This window comes from Diachasma alloeum, unplaced genomic scaffold (assembly GCF_001412515.2).
Source record: "Diachasma alloeum isolate Michigan unplaced genomic scaffold, Dall2.0 Dall_scaffold_00325, whole genome shotgun sequence".
Taxonomy (NCBI): Eukaryota; Metazoa; Arthropoda; class Insecta; order Hymenoptera; family Braconidae; genus Diachasma; species Diachasma alloeum.
In genome coordinates, this window is record NW_021680464.1 from 433,104 (window position 1) to 457,789 (window position 24,686).

At 37.1% G+C, this 24,686-nt stretch overlaps 2 protein-coding genes across 2 annotated transcripts in view; one reads left to right on the forward strand and one right to left on the reverse strand.

Moving 5' to 3' along the window:
• Window positions 1–5,484: 5,484 nt before the first annotated feature.
• LOC107040168 (carbonic anhydrase 2-like) lies at window positions 5,485–9,273 on the reverse strand. Its single transcript, XM_015260116.1, has 6 exons — window positions 9,213–9,273; window positions 8,694–8,912; window positions 7,945–8,089; window positions 7,743–7,848; window positions 6,215–6,448; window positions 5,485–5,592 (listed from the first exon to the last, which is right to left on the reverse strand). The coding sequence occupies exons 1-6, from the start codon at window positions 9,271–9,273 to the stop codon at window positions 5,485–5,487; spliced, it is 873 nt and encodes a 290-aa protein (XP_015115602.1).
• Window positions 9,274–23,389: 14,116 nt separating this feature from the next.
• Window positions 23,390–24,686, forward strand: part of LOC107040169 — a 32,698-nt gene continuing 31,401 nt past the window's right edge. Inside the window, exon 1 of the mRNA XM_015260117.1 lies at window positions 23,390–23,434. Coding sequence (XP_015115603.1) covers window positions 23,390–23,434 — 45 coding nt within the window. The remainder of the gene's footprint in view (window positions 23,435–24,686) is intronic.

Sequence of the window (24,686 nt, forward strand, 5' to 3'; positions counted from 1 at the left end):
ATAGGTACTATTCCAATCTCGTGCCGCTTCTAAGCCGGGTTTACACAGCCTTTGTTAACAAAATCACACCAGCAGTGTTTGCCCCGAATAAAAAACCAAAAAAAGACAGTGAGTCTGTGTGAAAGAGCAAGAGCTCGTCGAAATACACAGTGGGTTTGGGGGAAAAAAAACAGGATCGTTGTATTGGAGCCGGGGAATATGTGAATTTGGAATTGCGTGCGTGGTGGGGTCGATGGGACGACTTAATTTAGCGTGGTCGTTTATCAATCGACATCGAATTTCGTGGGTTTCACCCTCTCGCTTCCCCTCTCTCATCGCTCGCCCTGAAAAACCCAAATGAATCAGAGGATGCAACGGGCCTGCGTTAAATCTTTCGAAAAAGTACATGGGAATTCAAATGATACGTAAATTTTGCGAGAGGGGAAGGGAAAGATAGTCGATTGATTCACAAATCGGAAATATATTAGGGGAGGTGATGAGTGAAAAATTGCATGAATAATAGAGATCGCATTTTTCAGAAGTTTGGAATATTATTCTTCATTCGGGGATTTTTTTTCGTGCGGGAATATGATAGGACGTCCACATGGATGATTCACACGGTGAGAGAAATATGGAAAAAATAAGTCGTTCTGAATTATTATTTGAAAAATAGCCATGGCTTCAGTGATGAATTCGGATAAATGACGCGATTGAATGAAATAAAACTCAGTTTAATTTTTCAGGGGTTATTTCAACATTCGTTTAACGTCAATGAAAATGTGTTAATTATGTGAAATGAATAATTCATTTCGTAAGAATGAATCTTCCGTTGGAATTGAATAAACGATTTATTTAATGCGAATGAAGATTATTCAAATTGAATAAATTGCTTATTCAATGTAAATAAATTCATTTCTCTAGGTGTTTATTGTTATAAAAAAAAATGAAATTTCCAGGATCGTTCAAAAAAATTATTTTCTTTTTAGCTAGTAAAGTCTTTAAATCAAGGAATCATCTATTAATTAAGCAATTATTCATTCGATCCAAATCCAATTTATTTTATTTAAATCAATTAGTTCGTTAGTTGATTTGGAAGACACTTGGCTGGCAAATTTCCGAAGATTTTACAATAATTTTAAATGAATCGTTAGAGAACATATTAAAAATCTGAAAAAAATTAGAAAGATTACTTTTGGTGAAAGATTGATGAGACAATTAAAAATTGCAATTTTTGAAAATTACGAGCACTTTCTATGAATAATTTGTGAACAATCAATTTTCCGCCATAAAAATCATTTGTTCGGAATCGTAACAAATTTATTCATATTCAGAATTTTACCAGAAATCGATTTCATGCCTAGACGAATAAGATTTCCGAAAGTTTAAACAATTTCAATTCTTTATTTAGAAATAGCAAATTTAAAAAAAATACTAATTCCATTTAAAATATTATTGGAATGACGCTGAGTATTCATGATTTGTCTCAAATCTTCCTTGCGCAATTTAATTGACAAAATTGATGATTGAAAATGGTTCAATCGATAGTTACTTGGATATTCTTAAATCGTATTCAATATCTCTCTCCTGAAAATTACTCGTCAATTGACCACAGAATTTCAATTTTTTTCCAACAGTGTACTTGACAATCGATGATGAAAAATCCAAAAAGCCATCGAAACGGAAGGAACTGCACGACCTCGTGGGGTTATGCTCCTCCAACTCTGGTATCGGGTCGACGCGCGGCCCACAAATTTACATCTATCTTTCTAATTTCGTTGGGCCAATCTGCATGTTGTTATGCCACTCCATGCTGAGGGGCGCGGAGGGCAGAAGAGGAAACGACGGTCCGTTAAAGCCGAGGTCGCTTAAATAAACTGTTCCCGTGAGACTGTCTATATTCCGGCTCTCTCTTACCACTCCCCATTCTCCTCACCGCCACTTCATCCCTCACCCCCTTATTTCTACCTTTTTTTATTGGTCTTTACAGTCTTTGCACTTGTCTCGACAGCCCTTGAATTCTTGCGATTTAACAATTGTGAATTCAATTGCCGGTGTTTCCAATGGGATAAAAAGTCAAGGGCTGCTCCATGTTTGTTAATCAAATTTCCATTTCTTCTTTCGCCTGTCATCAACGACTTCCTGATGTTTGACGTTTGTAATATTTTTTTCTTTGTCCAATATGTGTATTCAATCATGCATAGGGGAAGAATAATCCCTGGATTGAGAATTTTTCTGTCGATTGAAGAAGAAAAAATGTTTTGGTACAATATTTTTTTAGATATATTATGGTAATTTAAATTAAAACTATATAAAAGAAGAAATAAAGAAATGTAGAAAAGTCTAAAGAGTGAGAAGAATATTTCAGACTGGTATTTATGAGAATTAGAATAAATTTATGAAGTTTTCTTTAGGAAAATTTGGAAAATTGATATAGTTTAATGTGAGATGAATCTCTTGTTTTATTAATGAACGGCCACCAGAGGCTTGACGAAACAGATTGCTGACAGATTTCACTGTTAGATACACCTAATTTCATAAACCTTACAACATGAATTGTTTATAGTGAAAATTTTAAAGATTTCTCCAATTCTTCCTCAAACCTGAACATAATAAAGTGGACATTAACTCCTTTATAATGAATAAATAAATCAATACATAATGATAAAAAATAATATACGTAAATCACTAGCCAAGTTCGTTTATTGGATATCGATAACTTAATTCTTTTGCTATCGTCAAATTACTATTCAAATTCTCATACAAACCGGTATTCAGAATTAATAAAATTGTCTTCGTGTTCACCATTGATTTATTCACACCCGAAGCGCTTTCTTTCCTAAAAAACCCTACGACAAGTCATTGTGTTACAAAATCCTCCGGCGAATCCTCACAGTCCCGTGTAATCTTACCGATTCATCCCGCCTTTTCCCCCTTTATCTTTCAGAAAACGGGCTTCACGTTGAGGAACAGACTGCCCAGATAAACTGCGAAACGAAAAGCTGGGCTTGTAGATCCGGCCATTACCAAGGGTGGCTCCCCCTTCTGCCCTAGGTGCCGGAGGATTACAAAGGCATTAGGGATTGGTGATAGGACTTCACTCGGACACCGATGACACGTCTTATGGTCCCGTAAAAGAACGAAAAAAAACGTCCTTCAAAAACCCCATCACACATACCATCTAGACCCTATTGAAGCTCTCCAACCGCTGATTCTAATCAAAACCCATCGCTCTTCTAGTCCTATACTCAAAGAAATGACTCATTTGAATAGAATAAAACTCTTCCTTTGAAATTTTTCTATTCATTCCAATAATATTTTTGTCTCAATTTCAAAATGTTTCAATTATATGAAATATATAATTTATTCATATAATTTATTCCAAACGAAGGGTTATTGCATGTAAGTAAATTCGTTCCCTTTCCAATTGAAACAATGGTTTCATTTCTTAATAATAAAGTTTTCATTCGAATCAAGAAATTATTTGTTTATAGTTTGACAAACTATTCATATAATGTGAATAAGAATGCAAATGAAAATTAAATTCAAGTGAGAACAAAAACTGTATTACGAACTGTTGTTAGTGAAGATTCCAAAAACTCATTGTCAAAAATTAATATCTCTAAAGTCACTGACATCTACCTGAAAATCAAAACTTTTCTCTCCGCGTTCCAAGCTTAAGGGATAACAGAAGCCACCATTTCCCCGAAATTTTCAGCCAAATTTCCTGCCCAAAGTTATTAATATTTTCCTGGAGATTGAAGTGCTTCGATTTCTAAAAATATCGATAACTGTCGCCAGGAAATTTGTTCAAAAATGAGCAAAACTAGCGGCATTCTGTTACCCCTTAAACACTAAAACAATTGCAAAATATGCAAACCACAACTGATAAAAAGCATTTCATCGCTCTCCTCCCCCTCATCATAATCACCAAAAGCCAAAAGACCGGCATCAGCATAACCGAGCCTTCCTCAAACTGTCTTCGGCTCTTCCTCAGCACTTGCGTTTATCACTAGTAACGACAGAACCCACCATGTCAGCGTCGTGGCATGATGGCAAACAATGCATCGTTAATTGCATCAGGCCTCAAATCTAGCCCTCGAGCGGTGTACGAGATGGAGACCCAACGCCGCACCTCCATGAATCGCTTTGCCTAGAAATTTCTCCCACGTGACCACACGGGGTACCCACCCGTCTCTCCGGCAATCGGGCGTCTTCCACATCCTCCCAACCCCTTCCCCCCAACCCCTTCTCCACCCTCCCGCCCCCGCTGCTCCGCCGGTCCTCCCGTACGTGCTGCCTCATGCCCTTCATCGTCAAACTCCTGGGGCACACACAGCCGTCCAAATTTCAATGTGTGTGCGTTTGGAAATCTGCTTGACGAACGTGTATGCCGGGTGTAACGGTGCGCGTCGTCGGTGGACCGTCGACAAAATGGCGGTAATAAGGGGTGTCAGGAAAATGGCCGCTCTGATGAAGCCTGAATCGCGGCATTATGGGAACTGATTGCACGAAACTGTGCAACGACGGATTGAGGGGGTGGGGGAGTGAGAGTGAATGGGCGGCGACGGGGGGGAAGGGGCGGCGAATGGGGGGGGGGGGGGTANGATCGTCCAGAGGAAGGCGCTGGTGTGAGGGATCGAGTGATGAGGGATGAGATTGTGGGAGGGGGGAGGGAGGGGGCGGAGGAGGGCATGCGGTCACGTACTGCCAGGAGCGCAGAAAGGGTACCACCACTGTCCCCGAAGGAAGGGAAGGGGGGATTATAGAGTTAGTTAGCGATGTGTGATGCCGTGACGCTTGCACGGGCGAGAGAGGTGAGGAATTGAGGGGTGTTGCATTGCCAGGACCAGTGAGGGAAATGAAGAGACGGTGTAGGTTAGGAATGCTAAATTGTCCCGGGGATCACGTCGAATTACCCGGTAAATTATTATCCGATTAGGGTGGTACCGTTCATTTACTGAGATTCAAAATTTCAACGTGACTTGGAATAACGATGAGGCTGTGTCACACCTGCGAGGTCGGGGGAGGGGGTGATTGGTTTGGGAGGGGTGGGGGCAGCTGATTGATAGGGGAAGTTTTGGGGGGTTCGAGTGATCTGATAACACGTTTTTTGTTTTTTTTTTGGATATCTGTTTTCTAGAAAAGTCAAAACATTGACGTGTTTTTTCTAATTGCAGGAATTTTTAAAAATTTTGGTATTTGATTTCCGACAAAAAAGACGACAAATGCAATAAAATGTCGAGAATTAGGTGTTTGGTATATTTTACACCACTTTCATCTTATGGTCATGGAATTAAAAAATTCATTCGGCTGGTGGGGGCCTCTCAATAATTCAGAACTCGCGTGACTCTTGGGGGTGGATAAACGTACTTGTTCTGGTGGAATTAATATTTCAGGGGAACAATAAATGGTGCTTGCTCACGTTCTCAGGCGAAGGGGGAGGGCGAGGAAGCGGATGTGAAGTGTCTTAAAAGATTTCAGTTGTACCAAATAATCCTTCACTTATTACATATCATTTACGAAGAAATATATGCTTCTGTCGTATCTTGGTTGTATTGGCCTGTAATTATGACGATCGTTGTGGCGCAATCGCAATGTTCTCAATTCGCGCATCTGGAAATAGAAGGAAAAAATGGAATTAATCAATTTAGTTGAGAATAGTGAGCCATACAGAAGAATATAGAGATGATACTCAGCCAATTTCAGATGTTTCTGGTGTTCGAAATGTGAGGAATTCACACTGAGAACATTTATTTATACGGAATTAATTTGTGCAGAAAAATTTCATTTAAATTTTTGCTTCAAACAAATTTGTTTGTCATAAATTTTGGTGCTGCGGCGCAATAATTTTTCCACGCGTGCAAATTGTGCCTGATTTGTGGTGCAATGGTAACAATTTATATTGCATCACAGTGTCACTGAAATTTCAAGGATTTTCGCAATTGAAAATTCAAAATTTTATGAAAAAATCCATTGAAACTGTAAATGTCACTTCCATTATTTCATGAAAATTCATAGAATTCCGAAAAATTCAGGTAAATACATTCTTGAATTGTCAATTGGCTTAAAATTCAGAGTAATTTGGTACTGAATATTCATGTTCCGATTGGAAATTCAAGTTAATTGGGAAATGTTAATCTTTCCACTATTGAAGAATTTTTCTAGGAATTTTTTATCTGTGGTACTGCACTTTTCTATATGATGAAATTAACTGATTTATGGTTGAGATAATAACTTGTGAAGTTGATACAGGCGGCACGAAATTGGAAACGATCCAGATGACGGCTTCATAGCAGGGTGGGGTTGTCAAAGACCCCATGTACGTCATGAAAGAGGTGGGTGCACCAACCACCTCGAAAATCGAGAGGGGAAAAGGCACCAGACTCGCTTTAGAATCCACGTCCCTAATTTCTTCGATATGATCGAAAATCATATTCAGTGGAGCGACTCGATCATGATCATCATCGATCTGCGCAGTAATAAAAAAAAATTATTCATTATAGTTTGAATGTTAATTTTCATTATTGGTGCATGCGGAACGTCCGTAAAATCTTACTTTCCACACATTGTGATGCACTGTTGAAAATTATCCACTAAAATTTCCGGTAAGGGTCTTGGAAATTTTTAATACTCAGGTAGGAATCGACGATAGAAACAGAGCTCATCAAATCTTGGATTTTCAGATCTTGGATTTTTCCAGGGGGGAAGTCGACTTTCGCCAAAATCGAATTTTTTCGAGAAGTGAAGGTTGATTCTGTATCTACTAACGATTCTGATACCAATGAAATCCTCAGAGGCGCGAGAAATGTCGAAATGAAAAAGTTTTTTTTGACCTCGGGGCAAAGTGTAAGATCTTCGATTTTTCCAGGGGAAAAGTCAACTTTCGCCAAAATCGAATTTTTTCGCCAAGTGAAGGTTGATTCTGTATCTACTAACGATTCTGATGCCAATGAAACTCTCAGAGGGGCGAGAAATGTCGAAATGAAAAAGTTTTTTTTTCACTTTGAGCCAAAGTGTGAGATCTTCGATTTTTCCAGGGGGAAAGTCGACTTTTGCCAAAATCGAATTTCTTCGCCAAATGAAGGTCGATTCTGTACCTACTGACGATTCTGATGCCAATGAAACCCTCGGAGGCGCGAGAAATGTCGAAATAAAAATTTCTTGTTTTTATTTCAACTATAAATCGATGAAATTAAACCAGTCCTAGGCCTGAGTCACTGAGCCTCGCTAAACCTAGGCTCGTACAGGCTTGTTCCCATCGTCAGCCTATATAATTCCTACCTGAGTAAATAACATGTCCTCTGAATTTTCAAAGAATTTGCCGTTGAAAATTCTTAATTTCATGGAAAAATCCCTGAGAACTGTAATGAATTTTTAGGGAATTCCTTCCGAAATTTCTGAAATTTCAAGAATTCTGAAGGAATTCCATAAAAATTCAAGGGAATTTAGCAGTGAATATTCATTTTCACTTGACTTCATGGAAATTATCGAATTCCTGCCGCTAAAAAATTCAGATTTCATTCAAATTTCTTGAGAAACTTAAAATTCCGTTGAATTTTTCCCCTTAAATCGGATTCAATGTCCTTTTCCGGAAAATCCTCCAAATTTTTCTAACAGTGTGAAACATAGAGTTCAACACTCGTGCGGAAAGTGTTCGTTTACCCTTTGGACGGCCCAAAAAAAACTTTTTCGTCACTCCGGCCATAGGACCGTAGGCGACGATTTACGGACGCGTACCATCTCGTTAGCTAATACACTAATACCTCGAAAAATACTCCAACGACGGCTAATCCATCGGAGTGCCGTAGAGCCTTCTCGAAGGAGCCGTACGCCCTCTTCCAATGGACCATGTGCATTTCCAACGGGAAACTAGAGAATAGAAGAATAGAAATAATTTCTTTTGATCGAAGAATGCAATGAAGATGCATGCAGAAGGAAATTGTAGATGAAAGATTTGGCAGTGACCTAGAGCCGTCAGCGGTGTGTTCACTTCCCACTGAGTCATCCTCACCCCAATGGAAATGTAATTGTGTGAATACGTATTCACTATAGAGGGGACCACCAGTCATGTAAGGAAGAGAAGTCTGGGGCCAAAATGCATTCAATGTCACTAGAAATGAAGACGAATATTTGATTTGAAAGGTGATCATGGATGGCGTAGTATCAGATATATGAAGAGATGATTCATTGGTACATATAGCCGAATAAATAACCCTACCAGGGGGTTAAGGGGTTCCATCTTTGAAAAAAATGACGACAATGATTCGAAATTTTAATAGGATTGTTGATAACTTGACAAAAAAATGTAGAAAAATTGCAGGAAAATTCAGAGATTATCTAATTGTGATTATAAATATATTATATGAAGTCCAGGTAATTATCATCATTTACTTGCTTCGAATCGAACATCCTAAGATGTTTTTAAGATGGTCTTAAGATTAAAAGATGAAGTTTGGAGAAATTTAATATTCAATACTTCCGGGAACTGATGAAAATACAATCAGATTTTCTGATCGGAATTTTACGCCCCGCAATGTCCGTTTTATGTTTTTTTTACCAAAAATCCTATGAGAAGTCCTATGAAACTTTCCTATACAACAAGACGTCTTCAAGATAAATTGAAATGCTCAAAAATCGTCTTTTCGATTATTAACTTTGAATATTTCACAAGAAATAATCTTTCAACTCAACTATTCATTGGATCCTCTACTCACACGTGTGACCATTATTAGAAATCGTCATATTTTCAGGTGCATCGTCATACCCCACCCACCTAAGTGGTGATGCATCCGCGACATATCGGAAATAGTCGGGATTGAGATCGATGGGGGACTGTCTGTATCTCTTGCAGATCGGGTAATCAACTTTCCACGAATCTGGATCCATATAGTCAAATCCGTGTATGCCACGCGTCCACTTCAGCAGTCCCACGGCTTCGAGAAAGAAAATATGTCAAGTAAAAATCATTGTAAACCTTGAAAAAATCCTTAAGTAAATAATTGCATGTCGCGGAGGAAAATGTATGATAAAAATTCTTTTGAAGGTGTCGGTAAAAGTCAAGCACTGTCTGAAAAAAATCATAAAATTTTAAAGTTCACTGAAAATGATGAAATCTCAAATGTTTGAGCGCCAAGAAAGAGACAATTCCTTAAATTACTTGAATTTTTAAACGAATTATTAATATTCAGTATCAAATTGTTCTGAATTTTTCTAAGGTCCTTGAAAATCCTTACCTTTTGTCACCAACACACCGTAAAGCAACATAACCAAAGTAGTGATCATCCACCAGAACATAATGAAGAGTGGGTGGTAAATTTATCGACAAAATCCACTCTCAATAATTCTTAATTACAGTCCCTTTGATACAACGAGAGTGTGATATTAACTTGAAATTTACTCCAACCTTCAATCAGAGTTGTATCGCAGCAACAGCTGGGCTGAAGTGCTGCAGGAAGTCGTAAAAATTTAATCTCAGAACAATTTACGATCAATGCAATGGTAAATTAACCTGTCAGTCATAAATGCTATTCAATTTGTTAACTACATACTTGCAAAACGTTGAATTTCATGGGATATTCTCACTACCCATTTCCTATTCACACTGGAATGAAGAGAAAAATGGGGGAAAAAATACTTTTACTTCCTCTCATCACCACTTTCCAGAGATTGAACGAAGCTTGGCTGCTGTTACGAGTGTTCTCATTGACAAAATCTCGGGGAGATCGCTGTGAGGGGCCTGAAGGGCTTGCAGGAGTGAAGGGTCCAATCGCGAATGCAATATCTTCCGGTGGTTTTCACTCCACAAACCTCTTTGAAAAAACACTGACTGTGATTTCATCGCGCTCGCTTAATTCCTCGAAAACGTTGATGTTGATCTTGCTCATGCCGAAAAGGGAAGAGAGTTGGGGGAATATCTTGGTGGTCGCCGGGGTGAATAAAAATATTCGGGCTCTTGATCACTTGAGCTCCCGGAAATGATCCCGGGGATCTGGAGGACCACTCAGGGGGCATGTGGAAATTTTTGGTGATTAACATTTTAGGAATTCCTCGCTGAATTGCAGCAGATGTTTTTTTCGGTCTTGATGAAATTTATTGCTGCCCACTGTTAACAATTTTTTGCTGAAATTTTCGGTCTTGGAAGTCTTGGAAATTTGTAAGAAATAACATTTCCAATGAATTTTCGAGGAATTGTGTCATTCAAAATTCAGAATTTTATGGAGAAACTCGTGAAAACTGTGAATTTCAGTTTAATTGTTCCGTGAAATTAATAAAAAATTGGGAAAATTCAGAGAATGCTCTCCTTGAATTCCAGATACCTTTTAATTTTCAGGGAATTCCTTCGAAAATTTGTGGAGTTCTAAGAATTTTGAGGAATTGGTTGAGAATTCAAGGGAATTTGGGAGTAAATATTCATAGTCACTTGAAAATTTATGTGAATTAGAGAATTTCCATCTTCCCGTCGCTAAAAAAATGGGACTTTACTGGAATTTTCAGAGAAACTTGAAATTCCATCGACGTTTTCCCATAAATCGAAATCAAGGTATTTTTCCGGAAAATTCAGTCAAATTTGTTTAACAGTGCAAGTGAATTGGGGGAAAAATTATCGATTTAGTCCCAGTAGACTCAATCATCTCAAATGAAAAGTTTGTCATTCGTATTGTCTTTTCTTTAAATCTAGATTGAACGGATTCAGAATTATTCATTAATTTTTCACTTATTATTCATCTTTGTCATCGATTGATTTTTTTTAATGTATCATTTATTTTTATGGCGCATTTCTGGGTCTAGGGAATTTAATCCATTTGAAATTTGAATGAAGAAAAGGGAGCTTCTCACAAATAAATGACGTGATAAATCCGCGTGCGCGTCCTGTCTAGTAAATAAGCAATTAATTCGAAATAAGTTCTCTATTTCAATCAAATCAAACCATTTCTTTTATCTATATAGAGGATTATTGCACATTAATAAATTCCATTCTCAAATCATAAAATCTTCACCTAAATTTAAAAAAACCTTTGTTGATATTTTTAAAAAATTATCAATTGGATGTGAGTAAAAATGCGAATAAACATCAAGTTCAACGTCCAATAAAAGATTCATTCCGAGCTAGTAGACTAAACTGATTTATTCATTGTGAATAAAGTTTATTTAATTCGAGTGAAAGATCTCTCCGGGTGTAGTAAAATGATAAAAAATCTCCCATTACGTGTAAATTGTCCCGGTGGGATTCAAAGTACCTCTGATTGTACACCATCATCACGCAAATACAACAAAAATTCAGCTCAGCGAATGTTCGCTCCCCACGCAAGGTATAATTCAAGGGAAAATGAGAGCACATTTTTGCCCCTCAATAACGACCGACACTTGATGAAATACATCCCATCGAAAGACGAGAGTGGAAAAAAGCCAACTAATGGCCGACAGCCAGCTCATTTACGCTTGTTTTCCAGCCCCCTTCCAATAATATCACTGTTAATTAATACAATGAAAAAGATGGCCAGGCATTGTCTCTCGCCTCAATGGGTACTCATTAGCGACCAAGGTTGGGGTTTCAAAAGCCGACCATGCTTGCCCACCACCATTAACGGCAGCCCAATGAGAATATGGATGCGCGAGAGAAGTGAAAATGTTGAAACTAACAAAACCTTCCCTCCGAAGTCTCAATGATTCCATTGAATTTAAACAACACTCTTGCAGCCTCTTTCCTCTTCGCTATTCTCCCGTATTTCTATTAATTGGATAACTTCGGTAATTAGTTAGTGACCATCACATTTAAATTAACCCTATTTTTGTATTTTTATTTGAGAAATGAGAGATGTGTTGAGCGCTTTCATTGCACAGGGAATTTTCAGTCGTAATGTAACGAGTGCTTCACAATTTTTAATAAATTTTGAAGCTCGAGGGCCATTTGGATGAAGTATTTTCCCTTTATGAATTTTAAATGATGTTAGGGATATGGTATTTGATGTTTTTGCGGAAATCTTGATTCAAAAATTTAGGTTCTCATTGCAAAACAAAATTAGGAATGAGAAAATGGAAACTATTGCTTCATATCTAGATGCGAGCAAGTGAAAGCACAATTATTATTGAGTACATCATCGGAATAATTCTTTTACGTAAAATGTAAAATCCTGCATTCTTATTTGTTGAAATTTAGCTGAGAGACATAATCAGTAAAAATAGAAATTTCATTGTTTCTTACCAACTAAATTGAATTCAAGGTTATCCTCTTGAAAATTACTCCTACACTGTTAGCAATTTTTTGAGAAATTAAGTAATAGTTGCACTTGAACTCTCAATGTTGTGAACTTGGTTTCAATTTAAGATCGCATCGTTCATGGAATCGCTCACTCAGATTAAAAATTCAGAATAATTAGATTTTCCATGTTAGATTATCATTGACATTTCAACGACATCTGCAATTTTCAAATTATTTAATAACTTTCATTATCATGCGGCCTTGAAAATTGCAATTCCATTGAATACCCCAGAATTCAACTGATTTTTCAATAACAAAATACATAAAAATTTCGCCCGAATGAGTGATTGTTAAACATTTCACGATTTTCTAAGTGAAATTTCAGCAGTAATTTTTTAACATTGCAAATGCGTTAATTTTCAGCTTTATAAAAAAATAAACTGAGATATTTTCAAAAATAGATTGTATTAAATTAAAATATAAAAGATAAAATAAAATAGAATGAAATAAAAACGAAATGAATTAATATTTTCCAAAAATCTATTTTTCTTTATAAATTTCGACTTCGTCGCTCAGTTTTCATTATAAAATATTCATCGTCACATCTCTAATATCTCGACTGATATTTCTACCGCAAAAGAAATATCCGGAATAATTCAGTGGAGAAAATGTGTCCTGCTCTAGCGTTATTAATTAATGCAGGGGGTAGACGTAAAGGGCGTTTGGAGTGGCACTAAGCAAACATCAAAGAGTACCCAATGCAGCTTCCATTGAGCGTGCAGGGAGCATGTTCACTCACAAGTGCGCTCAGTGAATTAATGGCCATTAATAATATTTTATTCATTATTACTCGCATTTTTTTCTGTTTTCGTTTTTATGAAAGGAAAATTATCATTTGTCGGACTTACACACATGCCGTTCCATACGGTATCAACCGGAATTGGATAAATGATACTGCTGCTCGTTGTGGTTGTCTTGCTTAATGTAACAGACAACGCAACGCACGCTCGTTCTAACACCCCACCGATTTTCGCCGTTGATGGCTGCCCAATGGTTTCATTAACGAGATTGGTGAAATCGGTGTTTATTCGATGAACATAGCTTCTAATTTTGGGGATTGGAGTTTTGTTCAGGTATAAAAATAACATTTGTGGCGGTTGTAAATAAAGAATCATATTCATTTCCAGAGGGAAAAGTGATTTTATAGTTTTCGTTGAGATTAAAATTGTAGAATAAAGTGGGGCCCATACGGAAAAATACATATTCTGAAAATTATATATTTTATATATAGAATTGGCCTGATTTATATATAAAGTTATATAAAACATATATGAATAAATTACATATATATCTATATATTTTATATAAATCTTAGGCCTGGTTCCACCAAGCACTGTTATCCAAATAAATCCCAGGGTAAAATTTATCCTCGGGGTCAATTATATCGCAGGAGTCATAATTTTTCAATATTTGACCCGAAGAATAATTTTTTATTTATCCTGTAGCCCTATTTGAATTAACAACGATCCACAAAATTTGTGGATATGAAAACAACACAGGTTTAACCTGACCCACACAAATAATATTCATTTCCAGAGAACAAACTGATTTGATATTTTTCATTCACCAAAAACTAATGAATTAATTAATTTCAATTTAACACACCAAATTGATGAATAAGAAAATAATTGAATGCAAGACAGAGTTAAAATTTCCTAAATAAACAACATCTAAGAATATCGACAATCATCAGGATGCCATTGGCAATATTTGTTTATAAATTTTCTGTAAATATCTCACAACATTTATTACTGCACTTGATAACAAAAATTGCATTCAACTGAAGCTCATTAGATCAAAATAATTCCCCAAAAGTAATGAATTAATTCACTTCAATTTAACACACCAAATTGATGAACAAGGAAATAATTGAATGCACGACAGGGTTAAAATTTCCTAAATAAAGAACATCTAAGAATATCGACCATCATCAGGATGCCATTGGCAATATTTATTTATAAATTTTCAGTAAATACCTCGCAACATTTATTACTGCACTTGATAACAAAAATTGCATTCAACTGAAGCTAATTAGATCAAAACAATTCCCCAAAAGTAATGAATTAATTAACTTCGATTTAGCACACCAAGGATATCCTGAAATTTGAGCCAACGGGTTGGAATATCATCTGAAGGAGGTTTGCGGACGAGATGAGAGGAGGGAAACAGCAATGTCATTGATGCCGAGGGTTATGGTAGACGCTAGTGGTCGAGACAAGCGAGAAGGACTGCCATGTACTACTGCGTTAATTGGCACTAATTACGTCCTTTAATTATTGTACTCCAACTCTAAACCACTGGTACGGACACGAGACTGGCAAGATCTGGGGTAGCAAGCTTCGATGAATGCACTGGGATATTCGGGGTACGATGAATTTCGAGGAAAAACAACGTCCCCGGCGGTAGATGAATTTTTAATTAGCGAATTCCGGTGAAAACATTCGATTTCATGTGTGAAATTATTGCTGATGTGAATCTCTATGGGGTCCAAACTAATTCGAAGTCCTTCGGTAGTAATTAAAGGCAAACATTGGACGGAATTCCGTGAACATTCCGCACTTGAAGTGCTTATATTACTGTAAATGTTAACAATAGTGATACAATTTCATTAACAACATCTGTCTGTGAAAGCATCGCAGGTATTTTCATAAATTAGACTCATTTGCGCGAGGGGCCATTCACAGGCATAATCGTGGTGTCACTCGCTGATTAATCAATTCAGTAGCGAAGTGTTTAAAGCGGTTTAAGTCGATTTTGACAATTGGCCAGTTTTTAGTGAATATCTCGGAATCTAAGGGAGATAGCTAAATTTTTGGCTAAACCTTTCTTGTAGCACTCAATTTGCTCTAGAAAAAAGGTTAATACGAAAATTTCATTATCTCCTTTAGATTCGGAGATATTCTTCAAAAACTCAACTAAGAGATAAGTCGACTTAAACCGCTTTACCACTTCGTTACTGAATTGTAATCTCAGTGAAATCAATGTAATCATTGTATTATAATCACATGATTACCATATTTGTAATCAAGTTTTGGTAATAGAGTAGTAATCATTTGCCATCACTGTAATCATTTGTACTCAGTGTAATCTTTCGTAGTTGCTCCTAGTGAGACCGTGAATTTTGTTTTTGAATTTTCGAGCGCGTCATTTCTACCAACGGCAAGTCTCAGAGATTCCTGGATCAATTTTTCTTGGTATCCCAGATGTTTATGGTTCAGAACCTTGCATAGCCCATGCGTTTTGCACAGAGCATATGTCCGTAGAAAATTGATTCAACAGAGTTGAAATTTCTTCTTATTCTGGAGAATCAACGACTGAATTATCTCTGAATTATCTGCTGGTAAGTTTCATTCTCCGTCAACGGTAGATATTCAGTAAATTTATTTTGCTGATAGCACTTATAAATGCCGAAATTTTTAGCTGAAGTGATGGAGACTGCATTCCTCTGTTCTAATCCCCGCCTCTCCTTCCTCATTTCTTTACAGGTTCTAATAATTAATTATGCCATCAATTCATATTTAATAAGACGCCATTTTTTGTGATTTCAATGATTACAGATATTTGGTAATCACAGAATGTAATCGACGAAATGATTTGTAATCAAGTAATCACATTCTGTGCTCTTGGTAATCAGTGTAATCGGTCCCGTAATCCTGCGTAATCGATTACATTTCGTTATCGTGGTATCACCCAATTCGCCTGTGAATAGCCTCTCGCATTTGCGCGACAAAATAATCAAAACATTTCACTTACGAATGAAGGGAGAGTGAATATCAGCTGTCGAATAATCGTAATGTGCAGTTTTCTGGTGGCAGTAAAAAGGGATGATGAATTATTTTAATAGCCGACTGGGCTATTACCCCACCCACTCCTCCACTAGACACTTGTCATTCGTCCACACGCACATGCATAACCACAACCTACCCATTTGTCCCCGGGGATACATTCAGAGTGGTGACTAATTTCACGTATTCTGAAATGGTAACTCTTAGTCCAGTTAGCTCGGTAACTCGGGACCACTTGGAATTCGGAATTGTATCAAGTTAAAGAGGTTTTCCGCCTCCTTGATGCTTTAATTAACAATGTAAAGGGGGGACTGATTAAATTTGTTAGCCTGACAATTCCCAGTGCAAAAAGGAAATTTGGAATTGAATGGGAAATATTGGGGAGTGGATTGACTTTTCACATAAAAAATGTCAAGCTGTGGTTATTACACCCAAAAAAATTATTTAGTTGATTCAAATAAAATTTATTTAATTGAAAAGAACATTCTTCTGAGTGGAGAAACGGGGAAGTCGGATTCTCTTAGCTTTCTGTAGAATTTTGGTGAATTATACTGCTGCAGGGTTCTACGTTTCGTTTTCATCTGTGTAATGTGGATTCGTTATCCGACATAGATTTATTTCAATCTTACAATAGTTTCGGCTGAAATATCCTGAAAACTTGCTGGGAATTTGTATCAAACGAAGGTTTCGCTTAGATTTCAAGCAATTTTATTATTGAAAATTGAAAATTTTTAGGAAAAATCAATGGAAACTGTAAATTTAAGTTCTATTATAGAAAAATTAATGAAAATCGGGGAATCCTCATCTACCTGCTGCTGAAGAATGAGGATTTTAGTAAATTCAGCAGAATGATATTGATATTTCATGATTTTTCCTCCCTAAATCGAATTTAATGTCATTGTCCTAAAAATTAATATTAAAATTATCGATTATTATTTATCACTAATTATAGAAATCATTCAGTGTCAACCAATTTTGGTGGAACTTGCCAACAATTACGATATTGAAAATTCACAATTTGATGAAAGAAAAACAGTGGAAAATCACAACAAGACATTGATTTTAAATTTCAGTTTAACTATTCCATGAAAATTAATAGAAATGCGGAAAATTCGGTGTAATTTGATGCTAGATAGCTATTCATTCATCAAAAATTCAAATAAGTTGGAGAATCCTTGTTTCCTGCTGCTCAAGAATTCGGAATTGCATTAGATTTTCAGTAAAATTCGGAATTTTATGAAAATCTACCAGAATTAGAAATAAACTGTTTTTTTTCATGAATTTTATTTCATTTTCGTAATTTCTTTCCCCCCTAAATCAAATTTAATGTCGCTCCCCTGAAAATTAGACTCCTAGACTCTCCGTGAAATTTCACGTATTTTTTTCTAACAGTGTAATATTCGCAGGATATATTCATCTCTGAAAGGATTTCCTCACTGCGATCATTCGAAAACTTCCACGATCATAAACTCGAAATTCCACCCATTCTAATCTGAAGCAGTTATAGGTAGGGCGCGTGAATACTCTAACCATTAAATCGTGAACTATTTAGTACCGGCTATCGTGCTTTTGGAACTGCTACCAGAGTAGTTGATACGTTAGAAGTCCAACGATCACTAAAGGGGGTGAGAAAATAAGCACCGTGGGCACATAATGCTGAGAGCCGGATAGGGCGAAAGGGAAGGAGGAGGAGCGGAAATCTGGCGAAGGTGGACGCGAGAGGGAAGTCGGTGGGCTGCAGGGATAGAGTTTTCGTTGCGAGTGGTATGCGCCCAACTATTTCTCCAACGTATATTCTACGCCTATCCGCAGATTCTATCTGCTCAATGCTGGCCGTTATAATTTATCGAGGCATGCCGAATATCCAGCTCGGTTTATAGTTTAATAACGAAGAGAGAGCGTTTGGCGCTTGCAGTGATAAGGCAGTACTAACGATCATAATCGATGGTGACATTAAAATCTTCATTTTGCGAGAGTGAGAAATCCCGTAATTTATGCAAGATTTTTTCCATTTTTCGGTGATTTGGTATTCCTGAAGAATTTTATGTCAGAAAACTAGACCGAGCCGATTCTTTTCTTCATTAAAATTATGAAAACTTCATTATTATTTAATGCGGAAAAAATGAAAGCCATTACACTTCATGCACTCAGGAATGCATTGGAAAAATCATTGATACATAGAAAGAGAAACTCAATCAAAGATAAAAATGAATGAAGAAATGAGAGAGAATGGAATTATGCCATTCGTTCAAAAGAGAAAATTAAAGGAATTGAAATGTATCAGATTTTATGATTTTGAAGGAGAAATTCTAAGGCATGATAAACATATTCAAACTTGAGAAGACGATTACAATGCAACAAATTCTGAATAATAAGTGCCGTTGAGAATTATGACCTAAAATTCTTTTTTGGCTGTGATGTACATTTTCTGAATGAAATGGGAAAAATTAGTCATTGATAGCATTCACATTCAGTTCTATTCACGAAATTTCAATAAAATTTCAGAGGAATTTTATATTTTCAAAAGGAGTCCCTGTGAATATTCAGTACTTTACGAAGAATATGGATTTGTTTATTGATAATTGTTAGTACAAAGCGAAAAACTCGAAAAGTTTGTTTAAATTTTCAAGATTTTCCATGAGAATATTATGTTGTTCGAGATTTCCAATCAAAATTTTCCATAAAATTATTGAAACTTGAAAAATCTATTATTTTCAGATTGTAATATAGATGCCAAAGTCTCAATATGCAGTCAATTTGCGTTAATTTCTGTTGAAAAATAAAAACTGACTCTCAGTATTCTAGCCGGACTCTATAATTTTCTCAAATAACTGATGATCTCAAGCATCACTTTTATTACCATTCAATTCTATGCCCAAATTTCATTATAACATCACGAAATTGTAGAATTCCAACAAAATTACATGAATATCTATTTTTCAATAGAATGAAATTACTCAATTTGTTGACAATTTTCAGTAAAAACCTAAAAATCCATAAACTTTAATCAACTTTCAACGATTTCACAAAAATGTCACATAATTTTGTAATTCCTGATCAACCCCACGAAAGATATTCTTCAATTTTCCTGTTCATTACCCCCGAAAACCTGCAACTCAAAAACTTCACTCGACTTCCACCGATTGTTCATCGAAAAATTGAGACGGAAATTTTCACCAATGCATCGCAATAAAGGAGAAACATAAAAATCATTAACAGTTGTCCGTAACTTTGAGATTCGTTAGAGTGGCGGGTTTTGAAAGCCCGTGTCTCAACGACGTCGCCAAATGCCTGCGTCTCGTGTATGAAAGGCATCGGCCCACAGGTCCCCGTTAATGGAGATCGTTTGCAACTGTTTAATTTGACTCAGCCTGGTATCCCTCCAGCCCTCCAACCCCCTTTCCCTCCTCCCCCCGCCCTCTGGCACTCTCATTATCTCGTATTCTCTGTCATCCCACTCGCACCAACATTGCCCAAGCATCTGTCTCCCTCATTCAGCACGAGATTCAGCTGCCCCCTCATCCCCCTCTGCATCGTCATCTTCTCATTCTCATTCGCTTCATCCCTTTTCCCGTGCTCTCATACTTCCCACCCACCCCACCCACCTCAATCGTAACGCTAACAAGTACAACTCATTATAAGTTGACGTAACTGCGGACTGTCCCCAATTAAGCAAGATCGCAAGATATTATTCCAATATTATTTCGTACCCTCGGGTGTGCACACGATCTATACGCGACCTCCATTCATTGTTTATGTTGTTGTTACAGTGAAGAATGAGAGGTAGATAAAGAGAGGGAGAGGGAGAGGGAGCGCGAGTGAGGAGAACTTGGGAGATAACAGTTTTCAATTTGTTGTAATTAGAGGGCAGTGAGGATTGTTCCGCTACAACGGATTATTAAAAACTCAATTACACTGTTAAAAAATTTGTTCACGTTCGTCTTCTTGCCTTCAATCGTCTTCAATCACTTGAAGACATTAATTCCAAAGAATTCATCAATCGAAATGAACAGTCTTTATCCAGCAGTCAGTCTGAACTGATGAAAACATTCAATTTTAACTTAATTAACATTTTTGCAACGATGTTAACTTCGCAAGTCAACGCGAAGATCGCCGTCGTATGACAAAGCCTCTCCCCATCGAAATACCCAAGTGATTCTAATTATATCTTCCATTCAAATCAAACTCCATCAGCTTAACTTCTTACATAAATTCTGATCAAAGTTAAATAATTTCTCGCACACGCATTTCAACTAGAAATATTGTTAACCCATTACGAATTACCGTCTTGAAGTTTAGTTTAAGAAAACAAAACAAAATAAAATAAAAGTCGTAAATAACCTGAGTGAGCTTAATTGTTAACTCAGGAGTACCGCCCTGTCGATACAAGGATAATTAAAAAAATATGTTCAAGTTTTTTTGCAAGAGGAATTCAACTGGAACTATAGTACTTGGTTGCAATTTACGGTAGGCCATTATTATCACCCCCTGCCCCCCCTCGTTATTGAATATCTGATGAATTCAGGATAGTTTTGGAGTATCTGCTGAACCTCGCAGATTACCACCATCCATACTTTGTGCATACCGAGTTTAATTAATTATGGGAGATTATTATTAGAGAAGTATGTGTTACTGGGGAATTGTTGAAGAATTCGGCAGTAATACCTCGGTTTCGATGATCTAGGATAGGTTCGGATAATTCTGGTATCTGTACCGAGCTAAATTTTCGGTGAATTTGATACTTCTTCATCCGGAAGTATAATGAGGAAATTTATATTCATGCGTATTCTGTCGCAAGGCTATTCCCGCTCAAAATGAAGAATAGAAATTTTAGTTTTGTATTTCTAGGGGATTGTACGCGTTTGCATGAAAAACAGAAGGGATACCAGCGGGTTCTCACATTTTCTTTCAATGGATTCAACCAAAGAAGTAGGGGAATCCCTCGTGACGCCACTGCTCTGGCTCAATCGGTAAATCCGGCTGTTCTGCTGTAATATGGTAAATTAAGGTTGGGATTGCGTTTTATAAAATCTAATTAGCAGGTCTGTAATATAATCTTTAATACACATCACTAAAACGCTTCGTAAACTCCTCTTTTCACGCATCTAGACTGGGATAATCTAAAGGTTTAAATAATGTTGCGACGAAAGAAGTCGAAAATATGAATTAAAAGAAAAAGAGTTTAATTAATTTGGGAGGGGAAATTATTGGGATAATTTTGATAATTCTGTTTGGGATGATTCGGGAATCTATATCGAGCGGAACTTTCGATGAATTTGATACGTTTTTATTCAGAAATATAATGACGAAATTCAATATTGTATTGTAATTGTATTCGAGCCCAAAAAAACATTCATATCTTGTCTGACATCGCTGCTACAAACTCGGGTCTACAACTCGGGCCTTCAATTGAAGGCCCGAGCTGTAGACCCGAGTTTGTAGCAGAGATGTCAGACAAGATATGAATGTTTTTTTGGGCTCAAACGAAAGAGCGGGTCGAGAAATGGCGTGCTAGGACCTCTAAAGATGGTTTTGAACCAGGGGAGACTCCTAGACCCCAATGTTCTATACATACTCCTAGACCCCATTGTCCTCCTAGACAATGATGTCACAACTCTGCTTTTCAATTGAAAACAGATATCATCTTTAGAGACATTTGTCATGTTTAGAGGCTCTTGCACGTCATTTCTCGACCCGCTCTTTCATTTGAGCTCAAAAAAACATTCATATCTTGTCTGACATCGCTGCTACAAACTCGGGTCTACAACTCGGGCTTTCAATTGGAGGCCCGAGTTGAAGACCCGAGTTTGTAGCAAAGATATCAGACAAGATATGAATGTTTTTTTGGGCTCAAACGAAAGAGCGGGTCGAGAAATGGCGTGCTAGGACCTCTAAAGATGGTTTTGAACCAGGGGAGACTCCTAGACCCCAATGTTCTATACATACTCCTAGACCCCATTGTCCTCCTAGACAATGATGTCACAACTCTGCTTTTCAATTGAAAACAGATATCATCTTTAGAGACATTTGTCATGTTTAGAGGCTCTAGCACGTCATTTCTCGACCCGCTCTTTCATTTGAGCCCAAAAAAACATTCATATCTTGTCTGACATCGCTGCTACAAACTCGGGTCTACAACTCGGGCTTTCAATTGAAAATTGTAGTTTCCTCGTGAAAATATAATTTGTTCTTCATTCTCTGTAGAAGGAATGTATTTACCTGAAAGGCATTTAAATGACTCACGAGAACAATTACTACCACGAAAATTATCATGTTTCGGTACAAACCTTCTTTATGGTCCACAAGTAAATTAATTTAATGCGACAAAAAATCTCTTCAAGGCAATATATAATTTTTCGGCAGAACTAATTATTTCTCTCAGTATACAGTTATTACTTTTCATAATTAAAGCCACGTAATTCGCTTTCAACTTGATTTTCAAGGTTCATCTTTAAATACACATTTATTTGTATTAATCATATTAGTATTTATTATTGCAATTTTGTATTAAGGATTGAACAATATAATTCTTAATATAATAAATGTTAATTATTCTCATATGTGTTTGATTTTAATCATCTTTATTCAGTGACGTATCACTTTGAATTCTCTTCTCTCTCTGAATCCTCTCAAAATAGAATTCCATTGCGCTAGAGGTTTACTAATCCTTTTTTCATTTTTTTCACGAAAACTCAATTCCCCTGAAAATACATGATCACCTGTTATTCTGAATTAACCAAGCGATCGAATTCGATTGGCTCGATGAGTCGATATCGACTTTCACCGCAAGGTTTTCCAGGAAAACCCAGTGAGCGCATGGAACTTCAAAGCAAAAGACAACCGTACGTCCCGATGAGCGTTGACTGTGTCCAATGGGACGTTTTGTGTCCCAAAACGTCCGCCAGTGCATGTTTCGTAACCGAATGAAAACGATAGATCCACTCATCCATTCGATACCTATACCACGTATCAACCATTCCTCAATAATGCATAATTAAGGACGCCGAAAGCCCCTTTAATCCCGTCGTCGTGTTTGCGTTTTCTCGGTGGCCACCCAGTAACGCTGGACCTTTGACCCGACCAACGAAATTACTCTCGTTCTCATCGTATCATCCCTCCATTCTATCATCCACCCCTTGCCCCTGGGTTTTCTTCTATCCGTCGGTGACCTGTTCCATCAAACGATCGAATAGTCGTTTCGCCTTCGACACGAATGGGGCTGTACGGAGAGAAATTCTCTATTAAATTTTACCATTTACTTCTTCCGATTTTGTAGCATACTGGACGGAGAAAAAATATACGGAAGGATACTGTTCGTGAGAATTCAAGTCTTAATTGAGTGATGAAAATGTCAAAATGCTTTTAGATGAACGACGAATCGAGATACGTTGTCAAGTACCGAAGAGGACCGGTGAGATGACATTTAATTCCAATAAAATCCCTTTTACACTTGAGATATTTTGGGCACCACTACAGACAAATGGTTGTAACCCAAAAATAAATTTGAAGTTGTTCAATTCATAAAAATTACAAAAACTTCAAGTACAGATTTAAATTTATTCCTCATCATTCCCGATGTCTCCTCCGTTACAATTAAAATCTCCCAAAAACAGACCGAAAATTAAAGGGTTGCAGGTGAAAATTCGGTGAGAATTCAAGTCTTAATTGAGTAATTAAAATTTCAGAGCGCTTCTAGATGAACGACGAATTGTCAAATACTGAGCAGAGCACGTGAAATCCCATTTAATTTCAATAAAATCCCTTTTATATTTGAGATATTTTGGGAATCACTAGAGACACATGGTTATAACCCAAAAATAAGTTTCACCAAATGAAAGATTTGGATTTATTCAATTAATAAATATTTCAAAACCTGCGAGTACAGATGATTCCAAATATAAATTCATTCCCCCATCATTCCCGATGTCTCCCGCATCAAAAATACAATCCTCCAAAAAAAGACTGAAAATCCCTCAAAAAAACACCGAAAACTGAACGGTTTCATGTGAAATTTCGGTGAGAATTCGAGTCTTAATTGAGTGATTAAAATTTCAGAATGCTTTTAGATGGACGACGAATTGTCAAGTACCGAAGAGAACACGTGAAATCCCTTCGATATCTCGGACTTTCATAACCCGAATATTGCCAACTGCGGAAGTGTACGAGAGAGGGATGTACATTGGTGCTGTCGGGTGAGAACTAATGAAATATGGGAAAGCTTTTAGCTTTTAGCGAACGTCTGATATATCCGAAATACTCCTGGCAATGGAGATTTCACCCCATAATTGATGCATCGGTTTTTCGTAATCATGATAAACAATAAATAGATTCAACCAATAAAATTTAATCTGCCCCGAATCCAGTCCACTCACTCATTGTTTATTATTTTTGTCACTCTCTCTAGCCGGCCAAAGTGTTTCAGGTATTTTGGCTGATGTGAGTGGGTGCATTTACACCCGGAAACTGGGTAACATGGAGTGACGTTACTCGTCTGGCCGATGGCAGTACTTAAGTATTCCTAAGTAAATTCAAGCGTCAACGTCTATCCCTCTTTCGTCGTTGCTAAACCATATATCCTACTTCAGGCTACTATCCATCCACTCGGTCCCCCCAACCCCCCCCCCCCCCCCCCCCCCCCCCCCCCCCCCCCCCCCCCCCCCCCC

Excerpts from the sequence above, each read along its gene's own strand:
- LOC107040168 (XM_015260116.1), bottom strand. The coding sequence starts at position 9,273 with ATGTTCTGGTGGATGATCACTACTTTGGTTATGTTGCTTTACGGTGTG. Across the intron at positions 6,449-7,742 it reads TCGTTGGAGTATTTTTCGAG|ATCGATGATGATCATGATCG; the intron begins GTATTAGTGTAT and ends ATTACTGCGCAG. Across the intron at positions 5,593-6,214 it reads CGCCTGTATCAACTTCACAA|ATGCGCGAATTGAGAACATT; the intron begins GTTATTATCTCA and ends TTCTATTTCCAG.